The sequence below is a fragment of the Nomascus leucogenys genome, chromosome 16 (genome assembly GCF_006542625.1).
Source record: "Nomascus leucogenys isolate Asia chromosome 16, Asia_NLE_v1, whole genome shotgun sequence".
Taxonomy (NCBI): Eukaryota; Metazoa; Chordata; class Mammalia; order Primates; family Hylobatidae; genus Nomascus; species Nomascus leucogenys.
This window is the reverse complement of record NC_044396.1, coordinates 4,635,092-4,652,695: the sequence shown is the minus strand read 5'-3', so window position 1 is coordinate 4,652,695 and position 17,604 is coordinate 4,635,092. Positions and strand designations below refer to the sequence as shown.

The 17,604-nt window shown below is 41.4% G+C and overlaps 1 protein-coding gene across 4 annotated transcripts in view; it reads right to left on the bottom strand.

Moving 5' to 3' along the window:
* Positions 1 to 15,801, bottom strand: part of ARFGEF1 (ADP ribosylation factor guanine nucleotide exchange factor 1) — a 144,647-nt gene extending 128,846 nt beyond the window's left edge. For 3 of the 4 annotated variants that reach the window (XR_004026210.1, XR_004026211.1, XM_030795203.1), the window contains exon 1: positions 15,184 to 15,800. Coding sequence is in view for 2 of the 4 variants with exons in the window: in XM_030795203.1 (XP_030651063.1) it covers positions 15,184 to 15,307 (124 nt within the window). In the remaining 2 variants the exon portion in view is untranslated. Of the gene's footprint in view, positions 1 to 15,183 lie in introns of all 4 variants that reach the window. The other variant, XM_003274798.2, reaches the window with a different exon arrangement.
* Between the last annotated feature and the right edge of the window lie 1,803 nt (positions 15,802 to 17,604).

Genomic DNA, 17,604 nt, shown 5'->3' with positions numbered 1-17,604 from the left:
ATACTGTGGTAATTTTTTAAAATAAAAAATTCAGGGCCGCACCCAGTAGCTTACACCTGTATAATCCCTGGACTTTGGAAGGTCGAGGCAGGCCGATCACAAGATCAGGAGTTCAAGACCAGCCTGGCCAACATGGTGAAACCCCGTCTCTACTAAAAATACAAAAATTAGCCAGGCATGGTGGCATGCACCTGTAATCCTAGCTACTTGGGAGGCTGAGGCAGGAGAATCACTTGAACTCAAGAGGCGGAGGTTGCCATGAGCCGACATGGCACCACTGCACTCCAGCCTGGGCGTCTTTAAAAACAAAACAAAACAAAACAAACAATTCAGGATAAAAATAAGAATTTAGGCCGGGCACAGTGGCCCACACCTCTAATCCCAACACCTTGGGAGGCTCAGGCAGGAGACCATCCTGGCTAACACGGTGAAACCCCGTCTCTATTAAAAATACAAAAAATTAGCCGGTGTGGTGGCAGGTGCCTGTAGTCCCAGCTACTCGGGATGCTGAGGCAGGAGAATGGGGTGAACCCGGGAGGCGGAGCTTGCAGTGAGCCGAGACTGTGCCACTGCACTCCGGCCTGGGCGACAGAGCGAGAATCTGTCTCAAAAATAAATAAATAAATAAATAAATAATAAGAATTTAAAAAAAAATGGAAAGAGCTAGAAAAAAAGCAAATATTCTTAAAAACATTTAATTTTCAAACTCAAAAAAAAATTTTTTGTTTTCTTATACACTTTCTGAAAAGCCAGATTATTAACAGTGACTATCTTAGACAAAATATTTAGGGACATTAGTTTACTAAATCAATAAAAGCTTTACATTAAGAAGTTTTAGTCAAGCCAACTGGTGAGATATATCTTACACAGAACAGCATTAGGCATGCATGAGCAGCAAAACCAAACAAAGCTTCTTATTTGCTATTAATGAAAGATTATATTATTTTTACAAACGTTAAGGATAGAAAGCTTCAATGAGACTGAATTGGCAGAAACCATTTAGGGGAGTGCTAAAAATAAAAAAAAAAACCAAAGGCTACTCAATTTAGTAACATAAAACTGAAAACTACTTAATAAAAATAAATATTATTTTAACTTAGTGATAAAACAGAAAAAGATTAGCAAATCTTTCTTAAAGACATCTTTCATTCAAACCAAGAAAAAGCAATCAAACAAAAAGAACTATAATAGTGACAATTTTGAGAACCTAACATTTTCTTAGAGAAACCATAATTTTGCATATTAATTACCTACTAAAGGGTGCTTTTTGAAATGTAAAGGAAAATTAAGAATTGAGAAATATTTAACTATTTCATAAGGAAAATAATTCAATGAAGGTAGCCATATATACAAGTTTAAGAGAGTATGTGTTGGCATACTCATTGACTTTTTAAGGAAAGAATGTGTACATATTACAAACAAAAGAACCTTTCCTTCTACTTTACCACTCAAGGAATCTTCCATAACAGCCACAAAAATGGGGATTGAGGGTAGAAACAAAAAGAATAAAATACCTTCACTTCATTTATTCAAACACACAGATTCATCATCGCAGTTAGTAAAAAAAACACATTCTAATAATGTAACTTTATTTCTGCCTTTGTATCTTCTAGCAAGATAACTATAGACACAGAGCTGTTATTTACTATAAAAAATTTTTTCTCGGCCGGGCGCGGTGGCTCATGCCTGTAATCCCAGCACTTTGGGAGGCTAAGGTGGGTGGATCATGAGGTCAGGAGTTCAAGACCAGCCTGGCCAAGATGCTGAAACCCAGTCTCTACTAAAAATACAAAAATTAGCCAGGCATGGTGGCACACGCCTGTAATCCCAGCTACTCAGGAGGCTGAGGCAGGAGAATCGACTGAACCCAGGAGGCAGAGGTTGCAGTGAGCCGAGATTGCACCACTGCACTCCAGCCTGGTGACAGAGCGAGACTCCATCTCAAAGAAAAAAAAAATTTTTTTTCTCTAATAATTGTAAAAACTCATTTGTGGACACTGGTGTATATTATAAAATCTTAATTACTGACTATTAACTGGTATCAAACAACCTACACCTTATTTTTACTCTTCATCTTTGCAGAAGATGCATGTGGTTCCATTCTTATTTCTAAAGATCAAAGCACATCAGAAATTACATATAAGCTTTGCTTGTCACTGCATTAAACATTGTTGCTTTCTGACACTGCATTAAACAAACAGATTCTCAATTATCAGGTAAGAAGTAAAACTTAGGGAATGGAAGCATGGGGACCCAATAAACTGGATGAAACAAAATAATTAACTTCTTCCCAACTATAACATTTTTTATCTGATGTATAAGAATAGAAGGCAAGAAAATCTGATTAAGTAACATGTTAATAAGATGTTAAGAATGAGCATTAGAAAACTTAAAAGAAAATCCTTAAGTTATTTGGAAAAAGAGTATTATTTTTAAAAAATTAAGAAACAACGAAGACTAGTCAATCTTACCAGATACCACATTAAGTACTATACTAATATAAATTGAAAATGACTGATGGAATATGATGTGATGTTTTAAAATTACTTAGTAACTGCTATTAAAACACCCATCAATTCAGAGAAACAAAATGAACTTTTAAAATACATACTTATTATATACCCTGCTATGGTCTGTATGTTTGTGTCCTCCCAAAAAATCACATGTTGAAACTTGATTCCCAGTGTGATGGAATTAAGAGGTGGGGCCTTCAGGAGGTGACTAGGTCATAAGGGCGGAGCGCTCATGAATGGAATTAGTGCCTTTATAAAAGAGGTGTATTTCACTCTTCTACCATGTGACAACACAACTAGAAGGTGCTGTCTATAAGGAACCAGCCATCACCAGATATGGAATCTGTCAGCACCTTGATCTTTGAATTCCCAGTGAGAAATAAAGAACTGTGAGAAGTAAATTTCTGTTGTCCATAAGCCACCCAGTTTACAGTATTCTGTTATAGTAGCTTAAATAGACTAAGATATACTCTAATAACCCTCAAGAAAAAAGGATGAAAAATACCAAATTCATAGAAAATGAAAGTACAGATATCCTAACTATAAAGAGGAATTTTTATGTCTTTGTTTTTCACTCTTAGAACAGAAAAAAAAAATGCAAAGGAAAGATGAAGTGATAAAACACTGATCAAAACCAGTAAATCTAAAGACAGCAAATTCTCTGTCTTGTCCTCCTCAGTGCTCTGCTGTGTATTTGCACCTAGCACAGGTATATTATGTATGGCAAGCTTGCCTTAAGGAACAGTCACGAATGACCACACTCTAACCCAACAATCAAAATCTTAGAGTTTATTTTAAACAGTTCTGCATATGTAACAAACACTAAACAAATTCTGCAAGGGATTAATTAAAAAAAAAAATCTGTGAAGCAAAACTTAAATGTAACATGTCCCCAAACTCAAAAATATTTAAACAAATGACATACTGTTAAAATGCTAGGTAGGAAGACAACATAGATATATAGAAAATGCACATGAAATATTGATGAGAGAACAGAAAATCATGACAACTACACAATAAGTACTTTTATATACTTACATATGAAGCCACTGAGATTTACAACTAGTTATTTTTAGATGAAGTCTTATTGGTAATTTCACATAACATTTTAATAAGATTTTGTTCTTATATCAATTCTTAAAATGATATGAAATGTTATAAAATATTAATATAAAAAGCAAATGACAGTAGTTTTAAAGGGTTAGGCATAGAAGCACACTAAAGGCTAGCCTATCCCAAATCCCTGGGAGGTGTTAAAGGGCACATTACATTTCCAAATGGCTTAAATTACTGACACTTTACTTTAAAATTAAATCTTAGAAGATACATACACACGAATTTGCCTGACTTCTTAAGCAGAAAAGAGAATTAAAATTATATTGTACACGACAGATTTGGGGATCCCATGATGAACACATGAACATTTACCCTGGAGATTCACTGAAATGTACACAGCAATATTTTCCTGTATTGCTGTTATTTCTATGTTCAGTGTACGGCCCTTTTTTTTTTTTTTTTTTTTTTTTTTGAGACGGAGTCTCGCTCTGTCACCCAGGCTGGAGTGCAGTGGCGCAGTCTCGGCTCACTGCAAGCTCCGCCTCCCGGGTTCACGCCATTCTCCTGCCTCAGCCTCTCCGAGTAGCTGGGACTACAGGCGCCCGCCACCACGCCCGGCTAATTTTTTTGTATTTTTAGTAGAGACGGGGTTTCACCGTGGTCTCAATCTCCTGACCTCGTGATCCGCCCGCCTCGGCCTCCCAAAGTGCCGGGATTACAAGCGTGAGCCACCGCACCCGGCCCTTTTTCTCTTCTTGACAGTGCCTTTCTTTCTACAGTCGCCCTTCTTTTCCTTTTTGTATTGTTACTTACAAACATGTAGTACTGTGATTAAGGGTGCAGGACAGGACTGCCACATTAAGCCAAAAAGCAGAGTGCGACACAACTCCCAAGATGACTTTGTAGGCTCTAAGGTCATATTCCAACTCTGCCAAACACAAACTCATTTTCTTCATTTGCAAAATGCAAATAATAACAGAACCTAAGCATATAGGGTTGTTCTGAGGACTAACTGAGATAAAGTCAATGAAGTATTTAATTGGCACAGAACCCGGCATACAGTAAACACTCAATAAATATTAGCTATTCTTTTTCCTCCTATTATTGCCTTAAAAATTACATAGCTTTTTTTTTTTTTTTTTTTTTTAGACAAGAGTCTCACTCTGTTGCCAGGCTGGAGTGCAGTGGTAAGATCTCAGCTTACTGCAACCTCCACCTCCCAGGATCAAGTGATTCTCCTGCCTCAGCCGCCTGAGCAGCTGGACTACAGGAGCGCACCACCACGGCCAGCTAATTTTTGTATTTTTGGTAGAGACAGGGTTTCACCATGTTTGCCAGGATGGTCTCGATCTCTTGACCTCATGATCTGCCTACCTCGGCCTCCCAAAGTGCTGAGATTACAAACATGAACCACCACGCCTGGCCTTTTTTTTTTTTTTTTTTTTGAGACAGGGTCTCACTCTGTCACCCCAGGCTGGAGTGCAGTGGTGTGATCACAGCTCGCTGCAGCCTCAACCTCCTGGGCCACCTCATCCTCCCAAGTAGCTTGTGCACACCACCACACCCAGTAATTTTTTTTATTTTAGTTTTAGTATTTTTTGTAGACACAGGGTTTAGCCATGTTACCCAGGTTGGTATCGAGCTCCTGGGATCAAGTGATCTCCCTGTCTTGGCCACTTTAAGTGCTGGGATTTCAGGTGTGAGCCGCCACGTCTGGCTGCTCAATTTTTTGAAGAACATGCTTGTCCATGTCCATGCTCCTGTGTATGTGTGTGTAGAATGAAGTTTGGGAAAAATATAGGTTGAGCATTCCCAAACTGAAATGTCCCAAAATCTGAAACTTTCTGAGAACTGACGAAGCCAGAAGTGAAAAATTCCGAATCTCATCTCATGTGATGGGACACAGTCAAAATTTTGTTTCATGCACAAAATTAACAACAGTGCATAAGACCAGGTGCAGTGGCTCATGCCTGTAATCCCAGCACTTTGGGAGGCCAAGGTCGGCAGATCAGCTGAGGTCGGAGTTTGAAACCAGCCTGGCCAACATGGCAAAACCCCGCCTCTACTAAAAATACAAAATTAGCTGAGCGTGGTGGCGCATGCCTGTAATCCCAGCTACTTGGGAGGCTGAGGCAGGAGAATCACTTGAACCTGGGAAGCGGAAGTTGCAGTGAGCTGAGATCGCACCACTGCACTCCAGCCTGAGCAACAACAGCTAAACTCCGTCTCACAAAAAAAAAAAAAAAAAAAAAAAAAAAGAATAGTGCATAAAATTACCTTTGGATTACGTGTATAAGGTGTATAAGGTGTATGTGAAACATAAGTGAATTTTGTGTTTAGACTTCAATCTCATCCCCAAGATATTTCATTATGTATATGCAAATATTCCAAAATCCGAAAAAAAAAAAAAACAGAATTGAAAACATTTCTGATCCCAAGCATTTCTGATAAAGGATATTTAATCTGTACTTCAAAAAGTTAACAGTGTTTCAATGAAGTAACACTGCATCATAACAACTAGGATGGCTAAAAATAAAAAGGCGGTAACAAATATTGGTGAGAATTTGGAGAAACGGGAAGCCTCATACACTGCTGGTGGGTATGTAAGCTGGAAAAGAATTTAGCAGTTTCTTAAAAAGTTAAACATAAATTTATCAAGTGGCCCACCAATTCCCTTCCCAGTTTGTCTACCTAGGACAAATAAAAGTTTACGTCCACACAAAGACTTACACACAAATATTCATGGCAGTATTATTCATTCAACCCAAATATCCATCAACTGGTAAATGGATAAACAAAATATAGGATATCTAAACAATGGAATGCTATTCATCAATAAAAGGAAATTAAGTATGGATACAAACTTCATGAATGAACCTCAAAAACATACTGAAAGAAACCAGACACTAACGACCACCTGTGTATAACTGCATTTCATGAAATATCCAGAAAAGGCAACTCTACAGACAGAAAATAGATTAGTGAATGCCAGAAGCTAGGGATGACAACAAGGGCAGTACAGATCTTATTGAGGTAATAGAAACGTTCTAAAACTGGATTTATGCTGATGGCTGCGTAATTCAGTAAATTTACCAAAAATCATTACACTCAAAAAAAGTAAATACTATAGTATGTAAATCATTTATCAGAAAGTTGTTTTTCAAAAAGTTAACAGTGGTTATCTTCAGCTAAGAGTATCACGGTAATTTTTTTTTTTTTTTTTTTTTTTTTTTTTTGAGACAGAGTCTCACTCTGTCGCCCAGGCTGGAGTGCAGTGGCGCAATTTCGGCTCACTACAAGCTCCGCCTCCCGGGTTCACATCATTCTCCTGCCTCAGCCTCCCGAGTAGCTGGGACTACAGGCGCCCGCCACCATGCCTGGCTAATTTTTTGTATTTTTAGTAGAGACGGGATTTCACCGTGTTAGCCAGGATAGTCTTGATCTCCTGACCTCATGATCTGCCCACGTCGGCCTCCCAAAGTGCTGGGATCACAGGCACAAGCCACCATGCCGGGCCCTGTATCACAATGAATTTTATTGTTGTAGTTGCACTTTTGAAAATGATTTGAAGGATTCTTTTATAAAAAATATCAAATTACCAAACTTACTGGAATTATAAAAGTATACAGACTGAGTAAAAGCCACAGAGATTCTCTTCTATATAAAGTGCTTGGCCTTCAAGATATGTACTTTGACTGCTTATATTTTTATTATTTCATTTCTTAGCAAAGTTCTGACAGATGAGGATTGTTAAACAACTGATTAAATGAAGTCTCAATGTACGCATTTTTGTTAAGAAAAATTAATAGCCTCACATGGAGTTTCCTAAAGACACTGCCAGTGGTAATATGAAATATTTTAAAGATTTTTTTTTTTTTTTTTTTTTTTTGAGACGGAGTCTCGCACTGTCGCCTGGGCTGGAGCAGTGGCACGATCTTGGCTCACTGCAACCTCCGCCTTTTAGGTTCAAGCGATTCTCCTGCCTCACCCTCCTAAGTAGCTGGGATTACAGGCGCCCACTGCCACCACGCCCGGCTAACTTTTTTGTATTTTTAGTAAAGACGGAGTTTCACTATGCTGGCCAGGCTGGTCTCGAACGCCTGACCTCATGATCCACCCGTCTTGGCCTCCCAAAGTGCTGGGATTACAGGCGTGAGCCACAGCACCCAGCCATTTTAAAGATTTTCAAAGACTTTAATGAATGAAAAGATGACATAGGTTATATAAACAAATTTAGTTACATCAAGTCTAAGTCTAAGCAAAACAAAATATCAAAAGCAGAACACAAAACTTTTTAAATACTCTTAAATACTTGAGCCCAGACCTTTTAAGAAGCTTTTCAAGAGCCTCTACTTATAACACACTAAAGCCTCAGAATAATTGCTTTGTAGATTCGTGAAACAATCAGAGATGAGTCAGACAGGATCTGATTGTGTAAACATATGTATAGTAGACTCTGTAAGTGGAAACTTGAATAAAGAAATGAAAATGGGTCTGAAAAGTTAGGATAAAAGGGAACTTGCATTCATTTCCTAAGGCTGCCTTAACAAATTACCATAAATTTGGTGGCTTAAAACAACAGAAATTTCCTCTCATAGTTCTGGTGGCCCAAAATCTAAAATCAAGGTCACAGCAGAGCTATGCCACATCCAAAGGGAAGAATCCCTCCTTGCCTCTTCCTACTTCTGGTGGCTTCTGGCATTCCATAGCTTGTGGCAGCAGTAACTCTGATATCTTGTCTCCATTTTCACATGGACTTTTTCCTTTGTATGTGACTGTGTCCCTTCCTCTTCCTTACAAGGACACCATTCACTGGATTTAGGGCCCACCTAAAGGCTCTAAATTGAGGATCTCAATTTCACCTCGAGATCTTTCACTAATTACATCCACAAAGTTCCTATTCCAGGAAAAGAACCAGACAAGTGAAAGGCTCATTTCTTTGGTAAAAAACCTCCCTGCAAAAAAACTGACAAGACACGCCGGGCGTGGTGACTCACACCTGTAATCCCAGCACCTTGGGAGGCCGAGGCGGGTGGATCACAAGGTCAGGAGATCGAGACCATCCTGGCTAACACGGTGAAACCCTGTCTCTACTAAAAATACAAAAAAAATCAGCCGGGCGCGGTAGCGCTACCGAGATTAGCTACTTGAGAGGCTGAGGCAGAAGAATGGCGTGAACTCGGGAGGCGGAGGTTGTGGTGAGCCAGGATCGCGCCACTGCACTCCAGCTTGGGTGACAGAACGCGAGCCATCTCAAAAAAAAAAAAAAAAAAAAAAAAACAGACCAAATTGAAATTATTTTGTGTTATTCTCAGTAGAAAATATCCTATTATACCATCAGAAAATTCTATCATTAAAACATTCTAAAATACATATAAAAGGCAGGATGAAAATGTTTTACTATATAAAAACCTACTTCCCAAAGGCTTTTTCTATCCTAGTGTCCCCCATTGAGGTGAATGCCATCTTCCTCTACCCTGAAGCTCTGGCTACAAGACTGGATACAATCCCCTCTGTTAACCAACTCATCAGCAAATCCTGTGGATTCCAAAATATATTCCAAATGCACACAATTATCACCCTTTCCGCCACCACCAACTTAGCCTAAGTCCCCATGGTCTCTGGCCACAGTGAGCCTTTAAAAATATAAACATGCTGTCACTAAAATCCCCAATCTGCCCTCCCCCTCCTATCTTTCCCTGTCTCTCTCCCAGCCACACAAGCCTCCTTGCATCCTGAAACACACCAAGCACACATCCATCTTGCTGTTTCCTGTTTCTATTTCATCCAAGTATCTGAAAGACTAAATCCCTCACTTATGTCACTTCTTTGCTCAAATGTCATCTCACAGATAGGACTTTCCTGACAACTCTAACTAAATCAGCACTCCCACCCTTTTCCCTTTAACCTTCTGAACTCTTTCTTCTGATGATACAAGGTTGTTACTATCACCCTCACCCCACTAGAATGTGTGTTCTATGAAAGCATGTTTGGTTCACTGCTGTATACCCAGCAATGAAGTAGTATCTGGAACATATGAGTTCAACAAATACCTGATTGAAATATATACCTAGTTTGGAATGACAACAATAACTTACTCATGTATATTTTTCCTTTTCAAATATCCTCCTTCCTCCATTATGTGAGGAATATTATGACAAATATTTCCCCAAATTATTTCCCATTCACAATTTTCTAAGTTAAACCTTACCAGAAGACACAAATGAGTTACCTGCCCCTAGATGGGGTGGGAAAGACAGCTAGTCAGCAAACAGTTCTCTGATCTTGACATTTCTACTGCTCCTTATTTCGGACTTTCTTCTCCTCCCCACACTATCAACACATTTACTGCTTTCCCCAAACCTGTGTTTAGAGAAACACAGGTTTGTGTACTGGTTTCCCCAAACCTCTTCTAGAAGATGGTCTCACCAGTAGTTAGGGTTATTGTACTTGCCTTTCTTTCCCCAGTGTCCCAAAGTAAGTTCCAAGGAACAACATATCCTAGGGGAGTTAACTGAGTTAGCAGACAATGAAAAAGGATCACATAAATTCAGGAAAAACTTCATTGAACAAAATTGAGCAGGTGTCTTTCTTGGAGGACTTTTCAGAATCTTAACTATGTTCATGTGCATTATATATTTCCCAAATGGAAACAGATTATACACTGTAATCCAAACTTATTTTTTCAACCCGAATTTATTTTCTTCAAAGAGCTTCTCTAAGAACTTGTACTCTACAACACATATTTTAGTCAACACTATTCTAGAGCAAGTGTCCTAAAAACAAATCTGAAATGTGAAAGAAAAGAACAAATGCAAATAGGATCAATCTTTCGGTTATGTCATTAATTATACTCTTTTCTTCTACCCATCTCGAAAATTCAGGTAGCTTGGCTTACTGAAAACACCTTTTACTTTAGATATCAAAGAAGGCTTAAAGGGAGATTTGTTAATGGATTTAAATTATAATTAAGGTGTTCACTGATGGCAGGATATTGTTTGGGGATAAATCATTTTTTCATAAATGGTGAAGAGTGATGAAAATTAATAGTTACCAAAAGTAGCATAAAACCAGGGCCCAAAGCATTCAAGTAATTTCCCCTCCACCCACGTATCTTTTTTTATAACACCACCAACAAAAATAAGGGTGGAATTAAAGGGGCAGAAGGAAGCAAGTTCTGAAAAGTTTGAGTCTCAATATTATATTTCTAGATGAAACTATAATTATAGGTAATAGACTCATATAAGAAAACTAAGTCAGCAGGATCACTTTATAATATGATGAACAATATAAATTCATACCGTCTGATGCAAAAATTACTTCCCTAACAATTTTGTCTCCATTATTTTCCCATATACCTCCTGGGAACCCACCCTTATCACTGCCAGTATATGCCTCCCTTCCCTTTAAAACCTTCTTCTGGTCAGCTCTTCACCTTTTTCACTCTTATTTTGTATCAATGCCAGTTTCCAACCTTGAACTCTTTCATCCTGACATTTGCAGAGTATCTTCACAGATACTCTTCATTCAATGTCAGAAAGCATAAGCTGAACTAGTCACAACCCTAACATAAAAGAAACTCCTGCAACTTAAAGGCCTTACTGGAGTAAGTCCCAACTGCACCCTCCCTAGCAGATAAACAATGCTACCTTCAAGCCCAATCCCAAAACAATCCTAAATTCTTTGAAACTAAAAATAGCTCAGCTGTTGTCTCATCTGCCAGCAGATGGCCAGACTATTTTTAAGTCAGGATTCTCGAGAGCAGGAATGGATCAGGCTAAGCTAGGGCAGCCTAGACTCCCTCTCTGCAGAGCTGTTGTAGGGCAGGTACCAAAAGAGGGCAACCTGGAGCTGTTCCTGGGCCTGTGGGCTTCACATCAGTTGTAACAGTGTAACAGTGTGTGTGGGGCGGGGAGGCGGGTGATTCTTTATTTTTTAACCATTCCTTACTTCAAAATGAAGTCTGCCTAAGAAAATTTGAAAAACGTTTTACATTAACTCTGCATCCCTTTAAAGGTTTATTTTTCTTTCTGTGAAAATAAAAGTTCCTTGAGAAGTCTTTGAGAATGGATTTTTCTGTTTTAATTAAGTAAAATTTCCCCTAATCTAGATGCTGTTTCTTTTTTTTTTTTTTTTTTTTTTTTTGAGACGGAGTCTCGCTCTGTCGCCTAGGCTGGAGTGCAGTGGCGCAATCTCGGCTCACTGCAAGCTCCGCCTCCCGGGTTCACGCCATTCTCCTGCCTCAGCCTCTCCGAGTAGCTGGGACTACAGGCGCCCGCCACTACGCCCGGCTAATTTTTTTGTATTTTTAGTAGAGACGGGGTTTCACCGTGGTCTCGATCTCCTGACCTCGTGATCCGCCCGCCTCGGCCTCCCAAAGTGCTGGGATTACAAGCGTGAGCCACCGCGCCCGGCCAGATGCTGTTTCATAAGTTATACTTTTTGGCAAAAAAAAAAAAAGTTTTAAGAATACACAATAAGCTGTAATTTCATTAAGTATAGTTTACAGAAAATCCATCTATAATTGGCCATATGTTAAAGGTAGCTGAATTAATTTTGAACGGCAATACTCTGAAATCTACTTACATGCCAATACAATGATTTTCAAACAAAACGATTAAAAGTCTGACACTACGTATTTTCCTGTTAACTGTCCATCTCCCTTCAGCTGCATGCTCAATAAATATTTGGGGAAAGAATGAAGACAGACAGGTGGGTGGGTATTTAGAAGGGTTATAACACCACCCACAAAATGATCTCTGTATCTCCACCATCCAACACCTACCCACTCACAATCTACAGACCCGAGAGGACTAAATCAGGCCTTTTCAGTTTGCTTTCCCATCCTGCTTGATGGCCACATAGATTACCAACAGACCAGAGCGGGCCTGGCCCAGGTCTCACTAGCGAAGTGGAGAAGATAAGTCTCTAATGGTTTTCAAGGACAATACATTTGTGGGAATACCATCTTCCTGCGAGACACACTTTCTGCGAAGACAAAATGAGTTATGCTTATCAATTTATGTTTGGGTGGTGATGTAGATAGACTGCAAGGAAAGAAACAAAGTTCATCACGGATTAGCTGCCATGAGATTACTGAGATTTTGCTTTGTCGGAGGCTAAATGTAACTTTATGAAATGTGGGAAAAAATGCCTCATACATCTCAAGTAAATAAAGTACTGTGGTGCCTAGCCCTTCCCTGGATAGTCACATTCTTCATAACAAACTTCTACTGAGTATACAGAAGGGACAAAAAAGTAAAAACTGGCAAAATCTGGAATAGACAACCCTGGTACAGTTGGCACACATATCAAGTAATCCCTACCTCCAGAAATGGCAAGGACCATTTAGAGCGCTATAGGCCCTCTAAAGATGATGCTCATGAGTGGCAAGGAATACCCAATGCACGAGTTAACAGGACAGTGCAATAGCATTCATGGCACATTAGAGATGTGACCATACAATCATTAAGTTCGATACCCTAATTTTACAGAGAACTTAAGGGCCAGGGACTTGCCTAGTACTACAACGTAACAGAACTGGGATTTAAACCTAGGATCTCAGACTCTCATTCCAGTAGGCTCTCCATTAAAATATGCTTACTTATGTTACTATTTTGGAGAAGGAAAATACATACATACACACAACACACTCCATTTCTTCAGTTTGATACTTACAATTTAATGTATTAAAATATGTTGTAACATGAAAAATCTGAATTATAAAAAATTAAGGCCAGGAGAGGCAGCTCACGCCTATAAACCCAGCACTTTGGGAGGCCAACGTGGGAGGCTTTCTTGAGCCCAGGATTTGGAGACCAGCCTGGGCAATATAGTGAGACCGCCATCTCCACCAAAAAAAAAAAAAAATTAGCCAGGTGTGGTGGTGTGCCTGAAGTCCCAACTACTTGGGAGGCTGAGGCAGGAGGAATGCCTGATCCTGGGAGTTTGAGGCAGCAGTGAGCACTGATTGTGCCACTGCACTTCAGTCTGGGTGACAGAGCAAGCCCGTCTCAAAAAACAAATTTAAAACTTTAATTTGAATCTCTCTAAAGTTCTTCAACCTTCAAGTAATTTATAAACCTACATATAACAATTCTTTTAAAAATCCTAAAATCACTTTCTCCCCAGTCTCACTCCAATTTAATAATTATTCCTTTCAGGATCTACAATAGAGTTTTTGCCACTAGACAAGTGTCTTCTCATACCCCGGGAACAGTCTTTTGTTAGCTACAAAAATAACAAAATGCAAACTTCCGGTCAATGAGTAAGGTGAAAAAATAAACTTAAGCCCCTTATACTACACATTCAAATTTTTTAAGATGAAATTTCTTCGACGTTTTTCATATTACCAATTTTAACGATCTAGGAAAAAAAACTACAGTATATTACAGCAAATTAAATGGTAGTCTTCTATTTAATAATTAAAAGCTAATTTTAAGTTGTCTTGACTCCTTAACTCTAGCATACTTTAAGTTATTGTGGATTTTTCCCCTTTCAAGAACGCTTTTTTCCAAAGCCCATTTAAGAAGCTTCCTTTCTTGCCAATTTGACCTAGTGTATTTCCAGTGCTATAAAGTGTATGCATTAGGAATGCATCTTTGTGTTAAATGTTCTGCTCTCTCAAACAATTTCATCTTTGATGGATGCAATAGATCTAACAATGTTCCCCCTTTAACAATTCCTTATCTGCCTAACCTCATAGGTAGGAGGTATTGTTTGGATTTTCCCTGCTGCGGGCTTCATTACACTAGATCTCTTCCATCTGAACTATAAATCACACTAGATCTCTTCCATCTGAACTATAAATCACACCAGATCTCTTCCATCTGAACTATAAATCACAATTCAAGCTTGAGAGCAGCTGCCACTGTCCAGACATGTGGCTGGTGGGTGTCATTGTCTTTTTCATTTTCCTCATTTCAAACCCTCCCTTCCCTTGTCACCTAAAGCCATTTAATCTAAAGGTTCTTTGCTTCCCTGCTTTCATGCCGCCACCCCCACCCTCACCCTCACCCCTTAACCACCGGTCTTGTTCTTCCAGGTCAGCCCAGTCAGATACAATATTACTCTACGTTTTTCCTGTGGCGGAGGCGGAGAGATGTCAGAACGGGCTGCACCTCTTGCAAACCCCTTCTCAAGACTGTCAACAAGGAAACAACTTCAGCAGCCTATCTCCCCAAAGTACCTCGCCAAACGAAAAAGTTATTGTTAATTATGATACGGAACCTTTCCCACACCCAATCTTGACATACCGGCCCCACCTCAATTTCCAAGCTAATAAACAACAGCTCATCTTCTGCTTCATCACAAAGGGTGGTATCCAGTCCGCACCTCACGGACCACCAACAAAATCCTCTCACTCTCAAGTCGATCCCTCGAACCCAGGTGCCCCGCGATCCTAAGCCCTGCCGCGTTTCCCGAGCCCAGCTCACTGCCCTTCCTCCTCTACCCCGCCTCTGCTCCACATCCAGCCGAGTTCCTGTCAACTCCAGACAGGGAGCAGAGGGCTCTGCGAGGGCTCCCCGAGGTCAGAGGCGCGGGCCTCGGACAAGCCCCGGGCGCCCCCGCCCCACAACAAGCACCCCATCCCCCGGGCCTCCTCCCCACTCACCTAATGCCACCTCGCAAGCTTTGCGCAGCTGGGAGTGATGCGCCTTCTTCACTTCCTTGTCGGCCAATATCTTCTCCAGAGCCCGGGTCAGGAACATGTTCTTCGTCTTCTTCCCCTCATACATGGACGCAGAGAAGGAGGCGGCGGCTCGTCCGACCCGCGGCTCCCAGCGGCTGGAGGGGAGGAGGAGGAGAGGAAGGAAGAGAAGAGAGAAAGGAGAGGGGGTGGAGGTGGGGGAGTGGAGGCGTGGAGGGCAGCGGCAGGATCAGGAAGGGGCGGGCGAGCGGGACAAGCCGCGGTGCCGGCGAGGGGCGTCGAGGTCCTCGCCGCCCCCGAGAAGCCGTACCTCGAGGGCCGCGCCCGTCGGGCCTCCGCTTCTACCGGCCCGGGGGTCGCGTCCCGGCCGCCCCTCTTCCTCGTCCCTCCGGCCCTGGTGGCGGTGAGGGAGCCCGGCCCGGGCGGCTGTCTGCCGGGAACTGAGGGACGAGGTGGCGGCGGCTCTCAGAGGCACCGCGAGAGGAGGGCTACCCTGGCTACTGTGGGGATTAGCACCCGTCGCGGCCGCGAACTGGCCTCCATCACCGCCGACCTGCCCCGGCCGCCATGTTGGGAGGAAACGACGCGTCACGCAGCGGCCGAACGGCTGCAGAGGAGGAAGCGGCGGCGGCGGCGGCGCTGCCTGCCCAGAGCTGCCGCGGCGCCGGGAGACTGGGGGCGGAGGGCGGCGCGGGAGGAGCGGCCCGGGCTGCAGCGCTACGGCGGCCCGGCGGGGCCTCCAGCGTTCGCCTGCAGGGCGGTGTGGGGCGTGGCGGGCCTCTGGTGGCACCGCGCCCAGCACTTCGGTCTCTTGGTGGCGGCCGAGCTGCGGGACCAGAGATCCCCCCACTCGGCACCCCTGCTCCTGCCGAGTGAACAGGACTCCTGGCTACTCTGTACCGGCTTTCTAACTTTGTGACGGGGGTGCAGTCGTTTGCATTCCAGGGGTCACAGGAACACCCGCATCGCCCGTTTTCAGCCGCACTGGGTCTCCGCCTGCATCACTCGACTCTAAAATTTCCTTCCCCAGTGCACGGAACTGCTATCCGGGACTGTGCTCTCCGACTACCTCAGGGAGGATTCTGTTTTGGGAAAAGTAAGCCAAAACCTATTGATAAGGGTTCAAAAATGTTTCACTTTTTTCCCTCTCTGTCGGATAAATCGGTCAACTCTAGATTTCAGGTCCCTTCTGAATTGACTCAGTTAAGGTGAATGGTTGTGAATGAGGTCCCTTAGAGTTCTGTGTTTCTGTGCCTTTAATACTAAGATTTAGTCCAGGACATGTAAACCAGTTTAGAATGGAAAAGCTTTAAGTACAAACAGATTAACACACGTGACCATGTGTTTGCTTTAGTCTGAGTGTAGAACTCAAATTTCTGCAGTATTTAATTTCTACAGTTTCCTTCTGAGCAAAGAATACCATAAAAATATTTGCAATCATTTTATATGGTGATCTAGGGTCACGTCTCCCAAGTTCTAAGCTTCTGTGGCTCCAGGCACACAGGTTCCCTAATATTTACTATGCATCTGTCACTGTTCTGTTCCATTAGATTGCCTTAACTATAGGCGTGTCGTAACGTAACCATCCAAACCTAAGGAAGGAGAAACTTAAGTGACTTTGTGAACTTAGTGAAGTGACCAGATTTGGGAAGGCTAAAACCCAGAGGAAATAAAATGGAAAACTTGAAGGTGACAAATTAAAGTGGAAAAATAGATTAATTTTTTTAAACTTTATTGTCCTGAGAAACAAATCTATAAATTCATTAATTTTATTTTAGAGACTATCTCTAGATTCCTGAAATTGAAGGATTCATTATACTCTTAGATCAGATATAATACTGATTTCTGCGTATACGTTAATAAACTTTTTAAAACAAATTCCATTTCTTTTATTTTTTTCTTCCCTTCTTTCACAGGTGTTGATCCATTTCTAATTCATCTTTGTTTTTTCAAAATGGAGCGTTGGGCCAGGTACTGTTGAGGGTACTAGCTGATCACCAAACCCATTTACTCTTCTTTCTTAGTATAGAATTGCATTGTCCAGCCTCCCTTGAAGTTAGGTGTAGCCATCCAGGCTTAACGTATTGTTAAAAAACCAGTAAGAAACTCCCACAAGCAATCTTTCATGCTGTTTCCCTTCTTTTTTTTTTTTTTTCTTTTGGTCGAGATGGCATCTCACCATGTTGAACTCCTGGCCTCAAGCGATCCTCCTGCCTCAGCCTCCCAGTGCTGAGATTACAGGCATAAGCCACCATGCCCAGTCTCTCTTTTCCCTTCTATGGCCACATGCTGAAGATGGCAGAACCATAAGTTAGGAGTCTTAGTTCCTGAATTGGAACTCTTGGAGAAGAACCATCTAGAATAACTATTTTGGACTTTACATGA